This window comes from Penicillium alfredii (assembly GCF_028826965.1).
Source record: "Penicillium alfredii strain IBT 34128 chromosome Unknown utg000012l_segment0_segment0, whole genome shotgun sequence".
Taxonomy (NCBI): Eukaryota; Fungi; Ascomycota; class Eurotiomycetes; order Eurotiales; family Aspergillaceae; genus Penicillium; species Penicillium alfredii.
Window position 1 is genome coordinate 705,557 of NW_026622709.1, and position 21,509 is coordinate 727,065.

The 21,509-nt window shown below is 47.9% G+C and overlaps 12 protein-coding genes across 12 annotated transcripts; 7 read left to right on the forward strand and 5 right to left on the reverse strand.

Moving 5' to 3' along the window:
- Positions 1 to 2,280: 2,280 nt before the first annotated feature.
- NUU61_009793 (kinase-like domain-containing protein) lies at positions 2,281 to 2,646 on the forward strand (the record flags this gene model as incomplete). Its single annotated transcript, XM_056660318.1, has 1 exon — positions 2,281 to 2,646. One exon carries the CDS (start codon positions 2,281 to 2,283, stop codon positions 2,644 to 2,646), a length of 366 nt encoding a protein of 121 aa, XP_056506816.1.
- A 1,969-nt stretch (positions 2,647 to 4,615) lies between these two features.
- On the reverse strand, positions 4,616 to 5,218 carry NUU61_009794 (uncharacterized protein; the record flags this gene model as incomplete). The annotated part of the gene is made up of 1 exon (XM_056660319.1): positions 4,616 to 5,218. The coding sequence occupies one exon, from the start codon at positions 5,216 to 5,218 to the stop codon at positions 4,616 to 4,618; it is 603 nt and encodes a 200-aa protein (XP_056506817.1).
- Positions 5,219 to 5,432: 214 nt separating this feature from the next.
- On the reverse strand, positions 5,433 to 6,173 carry NUU61_009795 (uncharacterized protein; the record flags this gene model as incomplete). The annotated part of the gene is made up of 1 exon (XM_056660320.1): positions 5,433 to 6,173. One exon carries the CDS (start codon positions 6,171 to 6,173, stop codon positions 5,433 to 5,435), a length of 741 nt encoding a protein of 246 aa, XP_056506818.1.
- Positions 6,174 to 6,213: 40 nt separating this feature from the next.
- On the forward strand, positions 6,214 to 9,405 carry NUU61_009796 (uncharacterized protein; the record flags this gene model as incomplete). Its single annotated transcript, XM_056660321.1, has 4 exons — positions 6,214 to 6,676; positions 6,731 to 7,270; positions 7,327 to 8,527; positions 8,622 to 9,405. 4 exons carry the CDS (start codon positions 6,214 to 6,216, stop codon positions 9,403 to 9,405), a joined length of 2,988 nt encoding a protein of 995 aa, XP_056506819.1.
- A 501-nt stretch (positions 9,406 to 9,906) lies between these two features.
- NUU61_009797 (Zn(II)2Cys6 transcription factor) lies at positions 9,907 to 12,103 on the forward strand (the record flags this gene model as incomplete). Its single annotated transcript, XM_056660322.1, has 6 exons — positions 9,907 to 10,010; positions 10,069 to 10,795; positions 10,857 to 10,910; positions 10,967 to 11,624; positions 11,684 to 11,872; positions 11,925 to 12,103. Coding segments are annotated over 6 exons (1,911 nt in total), but the record flags the coding sequence as incomplete, so codon positions are not given.
- A 60-nt stretch (positions 12,104 to 12,163) lies between these two features.
- Positions 12,164 to 13,215, reverse strand: NUU61_009798 (SMP-30/gluconolactonase/LRE family protein; the record flags this gene model as incomplete). The annotated part of the gene is made up of 2 exons (XM_056660323.1): positions 12,164 to 12,470; positions 12,527 to 13,215. The coding sequence occupies 2 exons, from the start codon at positions 13,213 to 13,215 to the stop codon at positions 12,164 to 12,166; spliced, it is 996 nt and encodes a 331-aa protein (XP_056506821.1).
- Positions 13,216 to 13,510: 295 nt separating this feature from the next.
- NUU61_009799 (class II fructose-bisphosphate aldolase) lies at positions 13,511 to 14,437 on the forward strand (the record flags this gene model as incomplete). Its single annotated transcript, XM_056660324.1, has 2 exons — positions 13,511 to 14,097; positions 14,167 to 14,437. The coding sequence occupies 2 exons, from the start codon at positions 13,511 to 13,513 to the stop codon at positions 14,435 to 14,437; spliced, it is 858 nt and encodes a 285-aa protein (XP_056506822.1).
- A 239-nt stretch (positions 14,438 to 14,676) lies between these two features.
- On the reverse strand, positions 14,677 to 15,577 carry NUU61_009800 (SDR family NAD(P)-dependent oxidoreductase; the record flags this gene model as incomplete). Its single annotated transcript, XM_056660325.1, has 2 exons — positions 14,677 to 15,139; positions 15,228 to 15,577. The coding sequence occupies 2 exons, from the start codon at positions 15,575 to 15,577 to the stop codon at positions 14,677 to 14,679; spliced, it is 813 nt and encodes a 270-aa protein (XP_056506823.1).
- Positions 15,578 to 16,043: 466 nt separating this feature from the next.
- NUU61_009801 (uncharacterized protein) lies at positions 16,044 to 17,040 on the forward strand (the record flags this gene model as incomplete). The annotated part of the gene is made up of 4 exons (XM_056660326.1): positions 16,044 to 16,137; positions 16,191 to 16,612; positions 16,678 to 16,978; positions 17,033 to 17,040. 4 exons carry the CDS (start codon positions 16,044 to 16,046, stop codon positions 17,038 to 17,040), a joined length of 825 nt encoding a protein of 274 aa, XP_056506824.1.
- Positions 17,041 to 17,489: 449 nt separating this feature from the next.
- On the reverse strand, positions 17,490 to 19,441 carry NUU61_009802 (uncharacterized protein; the record flags this gene model as incomplete). Its single annotated transcript, XM_056660327.1, has 5 exons — positions 17,490 to 17,710; positions 17,801 to 17,895; positions 17,995 to 18,349; positions 18,420 to 19,250; positions 19,327 to 19,441. 5 exons carry the CDS (start codon positions 19,439 to 19,441, stop codon positions 17,490 to 17,492), a joined length of 1,617 nt encoding a protein of 538 aa, XP_056506825.1.
- A 768-nt stretch (positions 19,442 to 20,209) lies between these two features.
- NUU61_009803 (uncharacterized protein) lies at positions 20,210 to 20,959 on the forward strand (the record flags this gene model as incomplete). Its single annotated transcript, XM_056660328.1, has 4 exons — positions 20,210 to 20,285; positions 20,334 to 20,392; positions 20,464 to 20,838; positions 20,900 to 20,959. The coding sequence occupies 4 exons, from the start codon at positions 20,210 to 20,212 to the stop codon at positions 20,957 to 20,959; spliced, it is 570 nt and encodes a 189-aa protein (XP_056506826.1).
- Positions 20,960 to 21,006: 47 nt separating this feature from the next.
- NUU61_009804 (uncharacterized protein) lies at positions 21,007 to 21,252 on the forward strand (the record flags this gene model as incomplete). Its single annotated transcript, XM_056660329.1, has 2 exons — positions 21,007 to 21,096; positions 21,169 to 21,252. 2 exons carry the CDS (start codon positions 21,007 to 21,009, stop codon positions 21,250 to 21,252), a joined length of 174 nt encoding a protein of 57 aa, XP_056506827.1.
- Positions 21,253 to 21,509: the final 257 nt, after the last annotated feature.

Sequence of the window (21,509 nt, forward strand, 5' to 3'; positions counted from 1 at the left end):
TTGGTTTCTAAAGAGCCAAAAATTGCACCACTAGGGGCTAAAAAGTACCTTTGGTCTAGCCGTAATCTTTCGAGTCAACTGTTTCTACTATGTCTGTCTGTGGTACTCCGCGGCCACTACTAGTCGCACACTTAAATCCTTTAGCTTGCACACTTTATAACAATATTAGGAAGGTAAGAAGAGCAAACACCGCCTCTTTTCTGAGGTGATGTAAAGAATATACTTGACAGGGTATAAAGCCTGTCGATCAGGTAAAGAAACAAGGGGAAGGAGTAAGGGAAAGTAGTATATCTTTATTGCTGTCAAGACTGAATCTTGTCTTGCTAGCTAGATACGAGAGTATCAATTTATTATACAATATCTTCGTAGCTCCACGTATCATCGATAATATAAACGACTAGGTCTCTGCTGAGTATCGTGATCGTTCCACCGTAGGGTGGATTTAGTAACAAGGTCCAACTTCCTTCGAGATCATGTTATATCACCTGATCCATCCCTTCCGTTAGTTGGGAATAACTTCATGTCTCACCATCTTTGTAGACCCTTTACAATTACGTATTTATTTCTTAACTAATATGATGTATACCTTTTTTAAAGGCGCAAAACAGCTAATATTAAAAGGTTATAAAAGATACAAGAAATAGATAGATATATAAATTAGAATAATATCAGTATTATTATATATTTAATCGAATTAAGGAGTAAGATAGCTACTATAGCTATCGAGGATAAGAAATTGATATTTACGCTGTATATAACTAATAATAGCTAGAATAAAGACTTTTTTTCAGCTAGTGAAGACCAATTCATGTTATTTTTGGCGCGTTGATAATTGTATCGACGAGAGAAATAAATCTTAATTTTACTATATCGATCAATAAAGTTATATACCTATTTTTCGCCGGTAGATTAAATAGAGGTAGATCCACGCTTAGCTAATAGAATATTAGCTATTTCTTGTATAGCTATTAGCCGTAGAGCTACTTTATATAAATCTATCAAGAGAATCTATTAAAAAATCGATTGTTCTTTAATTTAAGTTAATTTATAACTATTAACGTGTATATCGCATCGATTTAGTTGACCGGCGAGGCGATAACGAAGGGTTAAACGAGATATAACGAATCGGCGTGCTACTTCGCGAATTGAAGAGATTTCTTCTTTCTAGATAGCTTCGATAGCTAGCAAGACCCTACCCTCCTACTCGATAGAATTTCTGGCTTTTTAAGAGCGAATTAGTGGCGTAGTAGCTGATTGAAAGTAGGAGGTTCGCGAAAATAGCGCGATTTTCGTTATGTGGGCCACTCGCTTACTGGTTACTTTACTATGAAGTTGAGATGAATATTTAATTATTAACATAGAATCATATGACTCGACTTGTGGTGTTTCTTAGGTACTATATAAGAAAACTAGACTAGGAAAAAAAAAAAAAAAACAAGAAAGTCAGCATTTCCTTTATGAAAAAAGGTATACATTGACCCTCTCATCACCTTCCTAATATGTCTATAAGGTGTTTGAGTTGAAGGATTTGAGCATGCGACTAGTGGTGGCCTATTCCGCGCCTGGAAGATCATACTATTCATAGTAAGCGTGAAAAAGAAATATATATCAAGCTATTGGTCAAAGACCTTTTTAGTTGATCCGCTGAGTTTTGCCTTTGGCCCACGTGGGCCCCGAAACAAGGCAGCAAGAAGAAATCTACGTAATGAGGCGCAGCAGAACCCTTTTATTAACAGAATCACGCCCTAATCTCAGCGTCAACAACTCCTTCAAGGGTATGAAATGCCATCAAAAGGGAGCCTCAGCAGCCTTGGCCTCCTTTTCTTCATAAAACTTAGCTATATCTCCTTTCTTTTTATCACTCTTGCCTCCACCACTCCTATCTCCGATCTTGGTCCAACACACGCCCCCCGACACGATGCCGAGAGAGTGCCACTCCATACATTCAACCATCGAGATGAAGGAAAGTCTCTCGCTAAGCGAAAGAGTGACCCAAGCATATATGCAACTGGATGGTTTATAGGCCAGGACACCACTGGGAACCAGATTTACGGATTTGGTGCAAGCGTCAATCAATTGCCAAGTGGAATCGTTACAACTGGCAAAGAAATCGGGCGCGGAGCAAATAACCAGATATTTCAAGCCTCGCTGTTTGATTTTAGCCGACCGCGAGCAGTTAACACAAACACAGCAAGCCATCTCCTTGAAAACGAACGAGTCCAGCACGATCTTGCCGCAAAATATTCGGAGCACGAGTTTCCATATGATGGCGCGCTTATCATGGAAAAACTCAAAGCGAGTGGTGCTGTGCCTGAGGTGTACAAGGCTCTGAAGCTCCCACTTGGTCCTTGCTTCGAGGGATCGCTTGTCGTGACGGAGAAACTGGATAAGAGTGCGATGGGCATGCTACAGGAGTATGCCACCAAACCCTTCAATCGTCTGATCATGATGCAACAATGGGTGAAGGGATTGGCCTATGCCCATGAAAAAGGAATTGCCCATCGTGATGCCAACCCTGGGAATTTGATGAAGGTCTTCCACCGGGATGAGTGGAAGATTATTGACTGGGATCATGCATACGATTTCGGACGGAAGCCAGGTAAGACCTTAATCATTTATAATCACTTGCATTACAAGCTACAATAGACCTACCTCTTCTAATTCTTATTAGAGAATATGAAAGAAACTATGTTCTTAAATGATGTTAGAAAAGTTGGGATCTCGCTTGTATTTGCTGCTTCGCCTCGACTGATACAAACGAAACCAAAAAGAGCAATGGTGACACGACTCATTTCCAGACACGAAACTGAAGACCCAACAAATTTGAAACAAGCCCTAGAAAATGAGCTTAATCTCAAAGGACATGACGAATTTCTAACTATCGTCAGTGAAACTGGCTGTGCACGATCCAAGCGTCTGTCAATGGAGGAACTTAATTCGAAACTCCAGGATTTCCCGGGGCACGATCTTCCTCTTTTCGAGTGAAAGCAGGGTGCACAAAGCTTTTACTCTTTTCATTGTTTGGGCTTTTCTGTGTCTTTTTAACCTTTAACTATAGAGAGATTTAAGACGTCCCCCTTACAAAACCTAGTTAACCTTGACTTTAACTCAATTATTTACTTTTTACTCTTCCTTGATCTTTTACCATATTATAGACTAAATCCTCTGCAGTTCACTAATCACATCAACTTTGCCATGATTTTTTCCGATTCCATTTCAAGTGACAGCTGTGTAGCTAGTACTAGTACATTTAATAGTGCTTCGTATTTGGCGGAAGTCCTTCTTTTTGGTCCCTCTCCTAAAGCAGCAGTCAGTGATGATACTGGAAGGAATGATTGCAAGATTCAACGTACTAAAAGATCTTGCAGGCTGCAAGCAGCATTTCTTCGGTGAAAGACTCTCTGTCTTAGGGGACATGTCCTCCATTTCCGAAAAGGTCTTCGCAGCATCAAAATCGATCCAGACCAGCCGCTCTGGTTCACCAGGAACAATAAGGATATTTTTTTTTGGATAGGCATCAACGTGAAGGACAAGGCCCCGATGAATCTCCTGAATACCTCTTAATACCTTGACGAAGCGGTCTATGGAGTAATTGATATAGTTCAACGGTTCTGTATTTGCCAAGAACTCGAGGACAATGGCCTGCGGGTGGGATTTGTCGCTTGCAAAATGATTGAGATGCGGTGAAAAAAGTGCCGGATTGAGACGGTCAATATAGCCATAGCAATATGGAACGTAGTCACTGTCGCATGCACCAGGTGATAGGAGTTGGCTATACGCGTTGACTTCACAGCGGAATCGGTTCAGATCGCGGCATTTCCGGGTAATGCCTTCATCTCCATTATCGTGAAACTGGGAGGGATACTTAGTTTAATACAAGATATGATGGTATTTCAGTATCTCACAACTTTCATTGCATAGCGCTGGCCATCAAATGCAAAACAATCCAGCCCGACTCCTTTCGATCCCCTCCAGATGGAATAAGAGATGAGCCCACATTGCATTTGCGGTTCGGGGAGATGGTGTTACCCCGAATTCGACGTGCCCTTCGCACTGGCTTCGAGGAGCTCGAACCTGAACTCTTGCAACGTGAACTTTCGCCTGTATAGATAGACAATTTGATTCTCTCTCTCTTCTGCTCCCTTTCCTCAGCAGTTTTGCTCTCCCCAGCTTCCCCTAGTGCTCCCTGAGACAAGTGAACTATACATGAATCAGCATGGTGCTCCACATGGACTCGTACTTACGGATACTGAGCTTGTTGCTGTCAAACGACTCAACGCAAATAGGGATGGGCAATTTATCTGTACTTTTGGGACTATGGTACCTGGGTATGCTTGCAGCGGAAGACCAAGCTTGGGCTTTGAATGGATGAATGAATGGGTATAATGTCTTCATGAAAGTGCCTGTGATATAATACCCCAAGCCTCGTTCTCAAGGCTAGAAAAGCACTTGCTATTATGGTTAGTCTCCTATTTCATTGCTGCTGCATTTTGAGCTAAAGAGAGAAGTGCATATTACATCCGAAAGAAAGGTTATCTACATAGCCTGTTGGCTTTTCATGTGCATAGTGGGAAATAGTAAAATATGAGGCTGTGTTCAAGAGGGTCTAATTAATCTACTTGGAAATGCTGGTATCAATATCCCCGGTCAAAATCAAATCATGAGGGACAGCAAGCCCTCTACTATCATCCTTCCCAACAGCATGAGCTTTGAATGTATGCTTTCCTGGACAAAGGAGATTCGTTGTCAAGAAATAGTCCAGCGAGTTCATGTGCAGATCCACCGTAGGTGCTGGGATATCCTGTTTCACCAGACTAGGAGGCACAGCGTCGACTGCCGAAACTCCCTTCATCCCCTGAAGGAACTTGGACCAACCGTCCCTTTCTTTCGCCCTCCCTTTGATCGTCCAATGAGGATCACCTTCCCAACTCAGTGAGATGGAGTTAGGGTGCTTCCCCTCAGCACTGCTCGTCCAGTGCCCCTTGGCTCCCCAGGAATATGTCAAATAAACAGTGCCTCCACCTGCGCTGCTGCCATTTTCAACAAAGTTGTACGTGACACTCCAGCCCCACGCGACTGTTTGCTCCGGGCTTTGATAAGCAATTGTTGCAGCCGTGTCCGTTGATTTGGCAATGCCGCGGTGGATGCTGATGTTTGACGCGGGCTCCTTGGGCGAGAACGAGATCTCATCGCAATGCTTAGTTCGAGATACTCGCATATCTGACATGTCTACATCATTCACCGCCTCTCTTTTATATTTTGCCGCATTCAATTGGCCGTTTGCCTTGAAGGCATCTAGTATAGTATTAGAAGTCTGTTAGAATGTTGGCAGGGATTTCTCAAGTCTCTCACCAGTTTTCGTATGAGTATCAGCCTTCAGCTCGAGGAAGATTTTATCGAGGTTTGGCTATGTTCCAAGGGAATCAGTTCGATTACACCAGGGCACACTGTGTGCAGAATAGCAGACGCACCTTCAGAAACTGACTCCAGATGATATCGTGACTGAGGATAACACTGGCGGTACTGCCAACGGGCAATGGGTTGCGATCATGCTCTTTTGGATGGAATGTGACCGACGATGCCCCTGATTGTTCTGCGCCGTTTCGGGCACCACCACTGACCTCGATCCACATACACAAAGCTGCTTCGTTCGTCTCAGCACCCACAATCGAAAAGTTAAACGACACAGGCCGCAGGACATGCGCGTCCTTCTCCGACGCATAGGCGTTGGACACGCCCGCCAAGTAGTACTTGGTTTCTTTTGCGTTTTGGAAGTAGAACCGGATCTGGTCGCAGGTCGCATTCAATGCCTTGGCCTCTCTTTCTGCCATTTGGGTGCTCCCTGGCTGTGGCTTCACACTTGCAGTGACATTTGTCATGTCGATGAACACGCATTGAGCTGCCTGTCTCTGTGCTGGGTTGAGAACCACTTTGTATTTTGGAGGCTTGATGCTTGCGGGCCGGCCATTACTATCTTTGTCCTCGGTGAATTGGTTTGCGCTATCGACCGTGCCAGAGACATTGCTGAGCCTTGTTGTGAGCTGTATAGAGAGTCCAGCTGGCAATGGCTTCACCTTGCCGTCATCAATCTGAGTTGTTCCCCCTGCAACATCGTAGTTGAGGGTAACACTATCGGTGCCCTCAAATCGCAATACAGGAGGCTTGACCTTCATCGAGACAGTTTCTCTTGTTACCTCAGTCTCCACAGTCAAAATGCCAACCGAGAAACCATACCCAAACGATGAACACTTCGTGTTCAGAAAGGAGAATACCACTCTCATTCTAGACACGACCGAAAAATTCGAAATTGGGAAAAATTTCAACTTCTCCACGACGACCTGTCTTGTCTATGCGGAGACCGTGGAAATCACCACAGACCTTTCACTCCCCGGCAAGGAGATTGGTCTGTTCTGCAACAAGATCATCGTTCCAGCGCCCGTCAAGCTGGATGTTTCCGGCAAGGATGGAGAAGTAGGAGATCAAAAGATAGATGCAAATGGTGGAGCTGGACATGCGGGTAAGGATGCCGGGAGTGTGTGGAGATTTGTCCAAGACTTTCCCAAAAATGACTTGAACAACCTTGAGATCCATGCTTGGGGTGGTGGTGGAGGACGGGGTGGTGATACAAGTGCTTTGGAAAAGACTGGAGGACAGGGAGGGAACGGTGGTAAAGGAGGTAAGAAAGCTCTTGCAATGTTTTGGAGATGCGAATGTTGACAAACCACACCAGGGTTGATCGAGGTCCTCGTTGGGACTACATCAGTCGAAGCGATTCTCGCCCTTCGACAGGTTGATAAGCAGCCTTGGCCAATGAAAATCGCAAGCCTAGTTGAGCCCGCAGTGCCAGATGCCGTTGCTGGCTTTTTCACGACGCAGCAGAGGGAGACCCTGGTCCTTTATCAATCCCTGGCGCTCACATTACGCAATTTGGACCAAGTCCTCCACGGTAAAGCTAAGGAGGATCACTCAGAAAACGTCGAGGGCTCTGTTTCCCAGTTATTGGGTCAGATCAAGAAAAGTTTGAAGTCCGTGGCAGGCGCTCCGAACCTGACCCAGGCCATTCTTGAAGATTTGAAAAATGCTGTATCAGGCCTCAGCAAAGCTTCAGATCCCGTCAACGGGCTTGAGGTCGAAAAAAAAATGGCAGTCTTGTCGCCCACAGCAGAATCCCAACTTCATGGGGTGCTCGACAATATATGGGATTCAGTGAAAGCAGAAAAGCGATCTATCCAGAACGCCCTGGATCCCAAGTTGAAGAACAATAGAGGTGGTCAGTGCAAGTGCCATTTATTGTTCGGATTTGTCGTGATATTAACACCTGAATAGGAACGAGTGGAATGGGAGGACACAGTGGGCCCGGTCTCCAGTCCGGTCCAAAGGGGGAAAAGGGGATAGAAGGGGAGACGAAGCTGAAACTTTTGGAATTGAACGGATCCAAGGGAGACATTGAAGTTTCCCAGGCATATGTTTTCCCCGAGCAATGCCAGATGCTCCTCAACAAGACCAACAGCCAGCTTTTCAGTCAGAAATGGAAATCTCGGTCCCCAGCAGTCAAGCAATACGAGCGTTTGATCAGACGATTGAATGTGGTCAAGACACTGGGAAAGTCTGGAGAAACCAATGACTCTGGGTTTTGGACAGCCATTTCTGGCTTTGAAAAGACCCTCAAAGTGACTCGGAATTCAGTTGGTCAACTGAAATCCATGCATGGACAGGCCCAAACCCGACTGAGTCGATTGATGTTGGGCCAAGACATAATTGGACATGGTCATAATTGGGTTCCCCGGTTGTCCTTTGACCACTATGCCCGAACTCTCAAGGACGATTTAAAGGTGCTCAAAGCAGTTGAAGAGCTAGAGTCACGATACAAAACAGCACTTAAAGAAGAGGCTGGCGCAGAAGATGTCATCGATGACGGCATCAAAAAGATGAACGATGCAGCCCAAGAGGCGCGGACCAAAGTTGCCCTACTCACAGGGAACAATGGTCCACTCTCTCAAACAGCCGAAAAGATCACTGCGCTTACAGCTGAAGTAAAAGAGAAGCGCCAAAACGTCAAGGATGAGGTGATGCGGCTTCAATTGATATGCAACTTGGATCTTCTCAATGCGTTTTCTACATTGACCTCCGTGAAAAAAGACCTGGACTCTCTGCAAAAGCTTTACGACTTGTACAAAGAAGCAAGTTCCCATTTCAAAGACAAGGATGGCGAGTTGGTCAAGAAGGAATATATCATAGAGCAAATCACTGACTGTACCGGCGACCTGGAATCACTGGAGAGTGCACTGAAAACCGCCAAGAACAATACGGTTGAAATGGACGACCCGAAAGCCCTGAAGGTGATGGCGAAGGCAGCCGACATTGACAAACTCATGGAGAAATTCACAACTGCTTTCCCAGAAAAGGTTCGGTCAAAAGTTAAAGGAGTCTTGGATGCGTACATCGCAACAGTACTGCTCCGAAACGAGGCGGTTGTGGAATACAACTCCTTTATCCATCTGCTCTTCGAAGCACTCCATAACGAGGAGTACGCTCGCACGCAAGCCAGCAGCCTGGGCGATAAAAAAACTAGAACTGGACCCTACCATCCCAGCGGTGTCATTCTGGCTTCGAAAGACCAGAGACGACTTCCAGCTCCAAGCCATGCAACGGCTCAACTTTGCACGCCGGGCAGTGAAGTTCTGGGGTCTCAAAGAGGACATTGAGAAATCGCAGCCAGGTCCTCTTCAAACCGCCCAAAAGCTAGAACTTGATCGGGCGAATCTGGAAAAGGCCTTTGAAGATACCCTCACTCGGTACGCAGGCAATGTCCGCTCAATATGGCCGAGCGTGGACGAGCAACAGGGGTTGTTCTACGATCTGTCCGAATCCGAGCGAGTGACACTGACGACCGGCCACGAAAAGCCCGGTAGCTCAGAGAAGGTTTACAAGGTTTACATTACCCTAGCCCCCGGTGTGATGCCTTTTGGCAAAGGCCGGGCAGACGTTCGCGTGGATGAAGTTCGGCTCTGGCTTGTCGGTGCATCGGTGCATCCGGATGGACTCGGACGCCAGCGGGTTCTGGTCCATATGGATCACATGGGGCAAGATGTGTTTGAGGATGAGGACCGTCATCGTTTCGAATTCTCCCACGACATGGTCAGCATTCCCTTTGAATACGATGCGGCTCTCGTGAAAAGCGAGAAGGATCTCACCTCCCGGGCAAAACTCAGCCGACAGAATGCTTTGCGAGACTCCTGGACTGGAGGACGATCCCGCGAGTCAAGTTCCATTGCAGCTATCGGGCCTTTTACTACCTGGCGTCTTGTGGTTCGAGAGTCTGAAAACCCTGGACTCGATATGAGCAAAGTGACGTCGGCTCATTTGGAATTCCGGGGAGCTAACAGGTCGTTCAAGTATTCTTGACTGTCGAACTGCATTCTGTTAGGTAGCCTGTCCCTTCAATTTGTTACATGACCTCAATTTCCGTGCTAAGTTTTCAAATAAGTCGGTCTTCAATTGACTCGGGAGACACATGCCAACATGAATGAGCATTGGTCCAGGCTGGAGTGTGTCTCTATTCTCCCTTTAGTTGCTTATTTCTATTCTAACTGTCAGGGGGCATTATCACACTGACGCTTAAAAAAAAATAGACGGCGTGATAGATACTGGTAGCTGAGTTAGTTCCACGTGTCACGCTCCTCCTCGCAAAGATGCCATGTCGAGCTACGAGACGGTTGCCATCAATGGCATGAAATGTCGGCATATATCCGAGGCAACTAACGCAAGCTTGAAAGGTCTGTTTCCGAGTGCGGGGATATAGCGCGGAGGTATCACGTGGTCTGCGTGTGTCTCGAGACGGGGACGACGACAGTAGCAGCAAGAAGAGCAAGAACGGAATCGGCTCTTGACCACGAAAATGTAGACTACACATGGTCTCATGGCACCGGAAGGATGAATTCGCGCACACCGTACAGACGGCCACGCATACGAAAATCCCGCGGCCGCGGCCTGCGGACGACAAACGGATGGTGAGTTCCTGACGCGCGGATGGTGTTATGCATTCATTGCCTAATGTCATCAATGCAGCATAACATGTCGGAAGCGGCATTTGAAGTGTGACGAGACCAAGCCTATATGCGGTGCTTGTGCTAAAAAGGACAACTTCTGCGAATATGGCAACCCCAGTCGCAGTGTCAACGTCCCGACCCCGGAAAGGACCACTACCGAACATGTCCCCGTGCCAGCGACGCCGCAAACAACGACTCCAGCCCAGAATAATGATGATTTATCAATTGGCGCGGATCCGAATCCCACGCCCTACGAGTCCCATGAAGCCACTGACCTGACCTGGAATGTTTCGGAGGCAGATGCTAACCCTGCTCCACCTGCACTACTTGAACATCTACCAGAGAGCCACCTGGGGTCGAGTCAGAGCCCGGTAGCATTGCAGTATAGCTCTCTATCGCCATCTAATGCATCTTTTGCGGCAGTGCAATGGTTCGGGCTTCTAGCGAGTGATGCTGCTAGGGACAATTCACATCTGTCGACCATCCCCAATTGCTGGGCGAACCAAAGCCTCTCGCTTGGCCGCCCTGGTGCTGATGGTCTGACCAAGGCTAGCTCATTACAATGCGCGACCCAGGTATTGGATAGCCCTCCTGCCAGTGACGCAAGTCATGACCAGACACATACCGGTGCTTCAGGAGGCAGTGCCCTAGGGGAGGCGCAGATTTGGCAGTCACGGGAGCCAATAGAGATTCTCTCAACAGAGGAGACATTATTTGAGCATTTCATACACCAAGTGAGCCCATGGGTGAGTTACTACTACCACACTCGTGACTTGGTCATACTTGGCTTATAACTTCCCTTTGCAGATCGATCTTTTTGATCCAACGAGCCAGTTTTCTACCTTAGTTGCACACTTGGCTGTAAGCTGATTCCTTATCATAGAAAGGCTCCTGTCGAATACTAACCGGATATGCAGATATACAATGCTGGGCTGATGAATGCTATACTGGCTCTTGCATCTCGACATCTGGCCCTGAATCCCCGTCTGGATAATCAAAATATTCCTAGTAAAGAGGAGGCGGCTCTCCAATATTACTACCAAACTCTCCACTACGTGCAAAGAGCCATGCAGTACTCCGGCTACAAGACCAGTCTGGATCTGCTTGCAACGACACTGATAATTTCCGCTTACGAGATGCTCGACAATTCAACCAATGACTGGGAAAGACATCTTGAGGGGGTATTCTTGATCCAAAGATCTCAGACGATTCATGGAGAGTCCGGTGGACTGCACTCGGCCGTGTGGTGGGCATGGCTTTGCCAGGATATCTGGGCAGCCTTCCGCGAGAAACGCAAGACCCTTACATTTTGGGTTCCACAGAATCCCCTTTCTGTGTTAACGCCGCACGAGCTCGCTAGCCGTTCAATTTATATCACTGCCAAAGTGGTCAGCTACTGCGCCGAAGTCGCAACTGAAGAAAATACCAGGCGCCGAACTGACGGGGCAGCTCGTCTTCGCCAGATGCTGGATGACTGGCAACGACATCTGACTATTGAATTCTCCCCCTTGCCTTTTGGGTCACGCGAGAATCCCGCCTATTTCCGACCAATTCACATTCGCCCACCTTCATTTGGTATGCATAGGATTTCAATTCCACTAATAGCTCGAAAACAAACTGACGGAATCATGTAGCCGTGGCGGTCCAATTTTATAATGCGTCCTACATTCTACTGCTTGCTCACGAGCCAAGCTTGGGAGGCTTGGAGCAATTTATCGAGCGACATAATGCAATGAAGCGCTGCGTGGAGGATATCTGCGGCATTGCTATGACCCTGAAAGATAACCCATCTAGTTTGATGTCATCACAAGCCTTATTTATTGGTGAGGGCACTACTGAGACTCCATCTATGAAACAAAGCTAACCAAGAAGTAGCGGGATTATTTACTCAAGAGCGTTATGCCCGAGAGGCTATATTGGAGCTGCTGGAGTCCTGCCGTGAGCGAACTGGCTGGCCAGTTCGATCTTTAGGCACGGAGCTGCAGCAGTTCTGGGCAAACCACGAGCCCAAAAAGGCCCCAAATGCCGCAAGGATGGCCATGCGGTCGAATTGAAGTCTTTCCAGGATTGAAAGCCGTGTTTTATATATGTATATCTAGCGAGAAGAACAAAGTTTATAACCCAAGCAATGCTCCCTTTACGCCTTCCCCTAATTGCACTCTCCACAACCGGTGCTCATTCAGAGCAAAAACCTCCCCGTTTCTTCCAAAACAAAAGTTTGCAACGCCACCGTCAATTAATATCCGTCCCAAGAGAACACCACCCGGGGACCAGACATTGATTCCATCACCGCATCCGCTGTATACATTTCCTTCGAGGTCACACTTGATCCCATCTGGGATGCCGTTATCTGCCATGGCGAAGAGCCGCTGGTTTGTGAGGAACGGCTCGCCGTGGTATGTGGATACATCAAAGGCGTAACTAGATTCAATCAACCAATGGATTGAATGTGATTATAGGAGAAGGTTGATCCTTACATCGAAGACACTCGCTGGTCATCGACAGTCCCATCACCATGCACGCGATCTGTATCGGTGATGTAGACAGTCTTTTCATCCGGCGAGAAACAGATACCATTCGGTCTCCCAAACCCATCTGCCATAGCGCGAATGTTCCCTGTATCCGGGTGCCATCGGTACACTTGGTTCGGCAGAGATGGCGGTGGCCGATAGCCCTGCTCAGAGCCATAAATAGGGTCGGTAAACCAGATCGATCCGTCCGTGTGTACCACCACGTCATTGACAGAGTTAAACTGTTGACCGAAGAACTCGCCCTTCGATAGTTCAGCCTTGTGCGGTGCGGCTGTAGACATGCGGTATAATCCGCTTGGCTGGGTCATGGACCCCTGTGCGCAGAAGAGAACGTGGTCCCTGCCGTAGTTGATGCCTCCGTTGGCCATGGGGATTTCCGTAGAAATTTCCTCATTGGTGACTGGCTCTTTGCTTAGGTCGACGCATGTAATGTGCACTTTCTGCTGTTTTTCTGGTCCTATACATCTGTTGCTGGTGATGTAGAGCTTGTTGGTGTCGGGAAAGAAGACTCCAGCTTCGTGGGCGAACGGGTATTTTTCATTTTCTGCGAGGAGCTCTATTGTCGGGGATGTGCCGAGGATAGCTGAAAAACGCTGGTCATGAGCCTGGAAGGAGGTGGTAGGGTTTGTGGACATGGTGAATTGCCTTGGCGCTGAATAGAGGAGTTTATAATGTGCTAACGCAGGGGGTTAACTGTCGTGAAAGAGTCGCGTAGAAGCAGTGAATATGAGGAGCAATGAAACAAACGAGTGCAGGCGAAGCAAACCTTCAACAATTCGAGTGCCGAAGGAAAGGCAACAGTGGGGCAGCCTGTATACGCCTCGTCTCGGGGTTCCTGGCGGCCCCATCGCTGCTCACTACTTTTAAACGGGGCGACCAGACAGCCTAACAATAATTATCACGGCAGCATTTTATTTTCTACACGCAAAAATGTCCTGGAAAGACTCCAACAGCCACAGACGCATTCTCCGCGACGCCGAAACCGGCCGCTACGGCGTCATTGCCGCCATCGCTTACAACATCGAACAAGTGCTGGGCCTAGTTCGAGCAGCAGAGACAGCTCGCTCCCCACTCATCATCCAATTCTTTCCCTGGGCCATCGAAGCCACCGATGGCTTGTTGGTGCGGACTGCTGCGGACGCTGCCAAACGCGCAAGCGTGCCCATCAGCATCCACCTCGACCACGCGCAGTCAGAAGCGATCATCAAGCGAGCAGCAGAGCTGCCATTTGACAGTATCATGGTCGACATGTCACACTATGAGAAAGAAGTCAACTTGAAGAAGACCCGGGAGCTTGTCAAATATTGCAACGAGCGCCACAAGGCTACCGAGGCCGAGCCGGGTCGTATTGAAGGAGGCGAAGATGGGGTGATGGATACTGCCGGACTGGAGGCATGCATGACGACGGCCGAGGAAGTGGATGAGTTTGTCGACACCGGTGTTGACGTGCTGGCCCCTGCTTTTGGCAATGTCCACGGAGAATATGGCGCGCGCGGCCCACAGCTGGATTTCGAAAGGTGAGAGTCTGAGTGGTGCGGTGATGATGATGGGACAACTTTTACTAAAACAAAGAACAATGTGATTAGGTTTGAAAAGGTTCGTGTCCAGGCAAATGGCAGAATTCATCTGGTCTTGCACGGCACCAATGGGTTTGCGCCAGAGATGATGAAACGCTGCGTGGCTGCTGGGGTCACCAAGATCAATGTGAACCGGTTGGTGTTAGATGATTATTACGAGCACCTTCGGGCAAACGTCGACAAAATGCCGCATACCCAGCTGATCGAGGAAGGTATTCAGAAGGTGGCAGGTCTAACCATCAGGTGGATGGAGATCTGTGGGTCTGCAGGCAAGGCATGAAGAGGAGATAGTTGTATATTGCGATATGAATATCTCGACTTTCACCAAGAGGTCAATGGCCAGATCTGTATGATTTCTAAACAGCATGCTAGAGTAGCTTTTTAGGTTTTACGTCCAAAAGAATATCTTGCTTTGGCCCGCTAGAACCTTCCATAGAAACAGGAAGTTCTCGTCAAGCAATTCTCTTGTAAATTCAAAGGCTTCTATATCTATGCTAAACGATAGCAATCACCCCACGATTACTGTAATTTACTAAACATTCCACCATCAGCCAATAATCCCGTCGCATTCACATAGCGACTCATCTCCTCGCAAGCCAAAAATACTGCGGGGCCTGCCATATCCTGCGGGTCACCAATGCGACCAAGGGGAATGCGCGCCTCGAGAGCGGCCTTCTTGGTGGGATTCTTCATGTCATGATCAGCCAGCTGGGTGGCAATGGTGCCGGGCATCAATGCGTTGCATCGGATTTGATCTTTGCCCAGGGCAATCGCCATAGATTGCATCATGGAGAGAATAGCAGCCTTGGTAGGGGTGTAATGGGTCTGGAAACCACCACCTAGCAGGGCACTGACGGAAGAAATGCCAATAATCGAACCGCCATGGCCTTGCTTCACCATCTGGCGAGCGGCGGCTTGACAGGAATAGAAGCAGCCTTTGACGTTGACATCGACACTGTGGTCGAGGAGAGACGGCTCGATCCTAGGTAGAAGATCAGCACATTTGCTCGTTGAAATGCAAATATCGAAGAAAGTGCCCGATCTCGATATTCGAATTGAAATGAACTGACTTGAAGAACTCGGCTTGCTTGAACACACCCGCATTGGCAACAAAGATGTCCAGCTTGCCCCATTGAAACACGGCCTCTTTGACCAGGTCGGTGCCTGTTCCAGGGTTTGTCACGTCGCCGGGTAGTTCCAGGATATCACCCGCTTTGATGCCCTGTTTCTTGATTGCCTGCACGCTATCGAGAAGACTATGGCGATGCACTTCATCCTGGGGAAGGCCCAAGTGATTGACGGCAACATTGCATCCTTGTGTAATGTATGCCAAAACAATCGCACGACCGATTCCAGTGGTGCCACCGGTGATGGCCGCGGTCTTGCCTTTGAGCAGGTTCCAGGCGGGCAGAGCAGCCATCGCGATAAATCAATGAGAGGGAGAAAGAGAAGAAACTGAGGAAAATTGAGAGTTAGAGGAATCAAAAATCCTACTGTTTCAAACACAGGTGAGGAACCTCAGTCTGGTGCTCTCCTTGAAGTTCTTTCGGTTATTGGATGGAGCTCACCCCTCGTCTTGATGTTCTTCAACGATCTCCAGTATCTCCCTCTCGGTCCCAATGAAGACACGAGTGGATCGGCTGGTATCGTCTCGAGGACTCAGACCCACCCTTCTCCAACGTCTTCGCCTCGGACAACCACCGACTCGAGATGTGCGGAGTTCTGGGGCATGGTGAGGATTGCTTGCTTGCATAGACTCCTTTTTGCTTGTCTTTTTATTTATGAGAGGGGAGGAGGGGTGGTTCTACGTCGGTAGTTTATAAAATAGATTTCGTCTTCCCAATTTGCTAAATCTCCAAGTCAGTCCGTGTCCACTTCTCATCATCATGGCTCCCTCTGCAGTCTCTCAAGAATCAGTTACACCCCAGGCGAACATCACCCCTCAGACGCAAGTCACTTTGGGTGGAAAGATTATTGCTAGTACGTACATCAGCACTTACAAAGAGTCTCAGCTAGGCTCACATCCCGCATAGTTACCGGGGCCAACCGCGGAATCGGCCTGGGGATCGCCGAGTGCTGCCTTTCCAATGGTGCAGCCAAGGTCTATTCTATTGACATAGGGGAGACCGGAGAGGACTTCGTCGCCGTTTCCAAGCGCTTCCCCAGCCAGCTCTTCGCAACAAACGCCAATGTAACCGAGGAATCGACCATCACCGCAGCAATCGACAAAATCATCGAGGAGGCCGGTGCGCTGCACGGAATGGTGGTAAATGCCGGACGTACCCACCATAAGGCTGCGCTCGACTTTACCAAGGAAGAGATCGAGAACCTGTTCAACGTCAACCTCTTCGGTGCTTTCTACTCTGCTCGCGCTGCTGCCCGGGCATTTATGAAACTCGGCATTAAGGGATCCGTTGTCTTCACGGCCTCCATGGCCTCTTACCGCCCCAATAAGGTGGAATTTCATAAATCCAAATATCGTGATTTTGATCTTCTCCCTTTGCTGACGGTGTTTCCCAGCGCGTCCCATCTACTCCGTACGGTGCATCCAAGGCCGGAATTCGCAATATGACCCATACCTTGGCAATGGAATGGGCTCAGTATGGTATTCGTGTCAACAGCGTCTCCCCAGGTTTGGTGAAGACCGCCATGACATACTGGGTGCCTCAACAGCCGGACTGGGAACAGCAGCTCAAGTACTATGGTGGATTTCCTCGGTTGGCCGAGGTGCAAGCACTTGGTGGTGCCTACGTGTACCTTCTGAGTGAAGCTGCCAGCTACACAACCTCGATTGATATCCCAGTGAACGGTGTGATTGGCAGTGAGTGCTTTCGAACGTTAAATCAAAGGGAAACCTTTATACTAACCGTTGTAGTTTGTTAAACGATTAAATCGACCGGGCCACAAAGCTATAATATGCACTTCGATCCATATATGTGACTACAACTACAGTTTTCCTTCGATCAAAATTTGATCATGTTTTGACCAGAAATAAGTCTTCCGTACATCATCAATTATAATCACTCCGAAGGTCTACTTGCACACTTAAATTTCATTTAATTTTTTTGAACTTCTAAGGCACAACCCTAGCAAATTCTACTATGCTAGCTACCTCGGATTTCTTTTTATTTATTTATTTCTTTTTCATTCTATTTATGCTCACTAGGGGGAATACAAAGGCCACGCAAAGCGTAGTCGTAGGTCTTTTATCTTTCTTTAATATCATCTTTTGTTCTTTACTAAGTAAATTCAAATTGTAGACCTCAAAAAGTCCCTTGATTTGTTATGATTTGTTATATAGACAAGGGCCATTGACCAGTAGAGCTTATCTTCTAATAGCTCGAAACCGTTTCTTCATGCTCAGTCTCAGCATTCCACGCCTTCTCGGTCTCGACAGTGCTGCCACGCTGACGTGTGGCACCGAGATCCAGGTTCTCTACCATGAGTGCCCTAAAGTTTGACTCGGCTGTCCAAGCCCAGGGAGAGTCAGCCGCAAAGAGTAAATCCATTTCCTCGAGGGTACGTCGGCTAGATTCAGGATAGAGGGCCCAGACTGTCCCCTTTTTGTTAGCCAAATAAAAATGAATAAAAATAAAAAAAAAAAAAAAAAAAGGACCATCAAGAATCATCACGGAATACTCACCGATCGGGATACTGATGAGATTGACTGCACCGAATACGTGTAGGGTATTCTCCCCGATAGAGCCGAAAATGTAGGGCAGAGCCAGAGTCAGTGATCTGACATACGTTAGACATTCCTTGGTGAGCTGAAAGAGAGAGGATGGTGAGATCTGAGAGCAAAAGAACGACATACCCATTGCCCAAGCTCCAGCCTACAACTCCCCATGCATTTCTTTGGCTCGCACCTTAAGCGGGAAGATCTCCGCCGGGTACAGCCATGGGACTGTGAGCCAAGTAGCACCAAAGACAAAGGTGTACAGATAAACCATAGAAGTTGCACCAATACCCCATGGCCCTTGGTTGTCGGGATGGTCCAATCCACCACGAGCGAGGCCTCCTGCGGCAAACATGGCAATTGCTTGTCCTGCCGCTCCCCACCAGAGAGTCCAACGGCGGCCAATGCGGTCGAGGGTAAAGACACAAAGGAGGGTTGCGAAAACGTAGAAAATGTTGTTCAGTCCTGAAATCCACATTGTCTTCTGCGTATCAAATCCGGCAATTTTGAATATTGCTAGAAGTATATTAGTACTTTTCGCCGACGGGGAAAGAAAAAAGGAAATATCGAAGCAAAGGCAACCCACTTGGTGCATACATGGTGATGCCGGCGATCCCAGTCCAGCTTTGTAGATTCTGGAGCCAGATCACCAGCTGCACACGCCGAGCAATGTGCAAATCTTCCTTTCCAATACCAAGCAACATATGGAAATAAGTGATGTTTCCCCCTGATTCTGTCTCAAGCTCAACGATTGCCTCAATCTCTCTCATCTCTAGAATGGCAGCAGCTTCGTTCTCAGACCCGCGGAGGCGCTTGAGGACGTAAAGCGCTTCCTCCCGGCGGCCCATCATGCAGAGCCAACGCGGGGACTCGGGAAAGGCCCAGCATGCAATCACGAGAAGAAGCAGCATAACAATCTGGAACGCAATAGGGAATCGCCACTGGAACTCAGAGGTGCCATGGTCGATGCAGCGAAGGCCAAATCCCAGCCAGTAAGCCACCACCACGCCGACGATGTTCAACGTGAACTCCATGGCGATGAACATGGCCCGACTCTCGTAGTCGGCCAGTTCGGAGCCATAGACGGGAACGGTAGCATTCAACACTCCGGTTCCGATACCGTTGATCAGTCGAGACACGATCATCCACGTCGGGTTCATTGCTGTGCACTGGAGTGCCGCCCCGATTATCCCCCAGACGGCACCGAACCCGAGCGACTTGATGCGTCCGGATTGATCACTGACATATCCACCAAGGAAGCATCCTACCAAAGTCCCCAGATAGTAAACCGAGACGATGCCTCCCTGCAACAAAGTGTTGGTTACAGTGATTGATCTGTTCTTCTCGTATCCCAGTCCCATTCGGTGCACATACGCCTGAGAGTCGTTGACTCCGCCCATCATACCTTGGTCATATCCTGCGTGGCTCATCAGCAAAAGCCACTTCGGTTGGGGAGTGGAATCGTTGATGAGGATAGATGGTGGTGAACTCACCAAAGAAGAAAATCGCAAGACCAGCGAGGCAGTTGACTGCTATCAACAGCGGCTCCTTTTCCAGCCTGGAAGTGATCTTCCAACTCGCTCGCTCGTCACTCAACATTGCAAACATCATGCATACAAGATGAGAAAAGTAGTTCAAGTGTTGCAATCAAAAGCAAGGGGATCGGTGTGTTTGCTGTCTCGGGTGCGCTGAATAGCATGGGGCCTCATCATCTAGCTCCATATCCCGCTGATACCCCCTTATACCATGATGCATCATTCGATGTATACCCCATATTTTGTCCGATCTTGTGGCTAACCTGGGGATCGGCTGCCCCGGACCCGTAAGATAACATGCGGCCCCCAGTCAGGAATATGCTCGACTCGGGGATGCAGGACGCGACACGGGGTCTTTTTTGCTACCTGCTGGCATTTCATTGGATGAAATACACAGAGAAAGGTCGAAGCTAAGTTTGAAATACATTTCGAGGCAGAGACCGAGTCATGGGGGTTCTTGCTATGAAGGTATGTGTAATAGGTGTGGTACCATCCATCAATATGAATCTATTCATTTGGACCATGTTGAGCGTAAAACGAGAGTGAAAAACCTAGCATATAATAGAGAGCTGTGTCTGAAAATCAATTTTCATGCCAATTCGTAATTATTTTTATTTTCGGCTCTTGGTTTGTTATTCTTCCTCAGCTGGCTGTGGGGGACTCCTCGAGACGGTGGTCGCAAGCCCACATTGTAGCTCCGGGCCTTTATATTTTGGGGCACATTTTCGGACTGTATATCATGGGAAAAAAGAGGAATTGAGAAGATAAGGGAATATAAATACGTCTAACAGTATTTATCAACCGATATGCTAGTCAGTGAAGTCTTTTGCAATTCTTCAGCATGGTCCTCTCCAAACCAAACGACGCCCCTGTACAAACCTTGTTTGACCTAACCGGCAAGGTTGTTGCCATTACTGGTATATGGAAATTGCTTATTTGAAGTTCTCTTAATGACACGTTAATAGGAGGTGGACGAGGAATTGGTCTAGCGGTGGCTACTGCGTACACCGAGGCTGGCGCCAAAGTGAGTATAACGCGATCCTTTTCCAACTCAAAGCAAACAAAAAAGAAGAGTTTATTCATTGATTGGTCTAGATTGCCATTCTCTACCGCACAACTGCATCAACTCCTAAGACAGCGGAAGAGCTGGCTTCGAAATACCAGACAGAAGCTCGCGCTTACCAGGCTGATGTCACCATTCCAGAGGAAATTTCCGCGGCCATCGATCAGGTTGTGAAGGACTTTGGGAAGCTGGAAGTTGTCGTGGCTAACGCGGGTGTCTGCTCGGAGCATGCGGGCGAGGAGTACACTCCCAAGGAGTTTCAGGAAATGATGGACGTCAATGTCAACGGTGCATTTTATACTGCACAGGCCGCCGCAAGAGTCTTTAAGCGACAAGGATTCGGTAACATGGTATTCACGGCTTCTGTTAGCGCAACACTCGTTAACACACCCCAGCGACAGGCTGCGGTATGTGCCTTTTTTTACCCTTGTTTGGGATGTTTTGGTCTAATGCCAGTAATCCTTGCAGTATAACGCGTCAAAAGCCGGGATCTTGCAGCTAGCCAAGTCACTCGCAGTGAATGGGTAGATTTCTGCCGAGTCAACTGTGTCTCGCCGGGCTATATCCAGACTAAAATGACGGAATATGCGTCTCAGGAGATGCTCGACCAGTGGCTGGGTCAGATTCCTGCCCGTCGGTTTGCTTCTCCTTATGAACTGAAGGGGGTAAGGCACTTTCGACGATTTCTTTTTCTTTTCCCAGATTGGATGAATGTGAGCTAATGGCGATCACTTCAGGTTTACCTTTTCTGTGCTTCGGATGCGTCGAGTTATATGACAGGTTCGAACCTGGTGGTTGATGGTGGATTTACTCAGCCATAAACCGAGTAAGATATAGATCAAATAGAAAATCTAGTCAGCTTCTTAGCTTTCCGTCCACTGTGTTCCTATGCCCAAGTATACGCCTGTAGCAGTAGTGGAATTCTGGCAAGAGTGTAGAGGACAGTGACTAGATACTGAAATCATCCAACATCCTTGACACTAAGACCAACGGAATTTTATTGCAAATGACGCTCGATAGGTGAGACATGAGCTGTTCAAATGAATATTGTGTTTTCTCAATCTATTCTTTTTGGGCT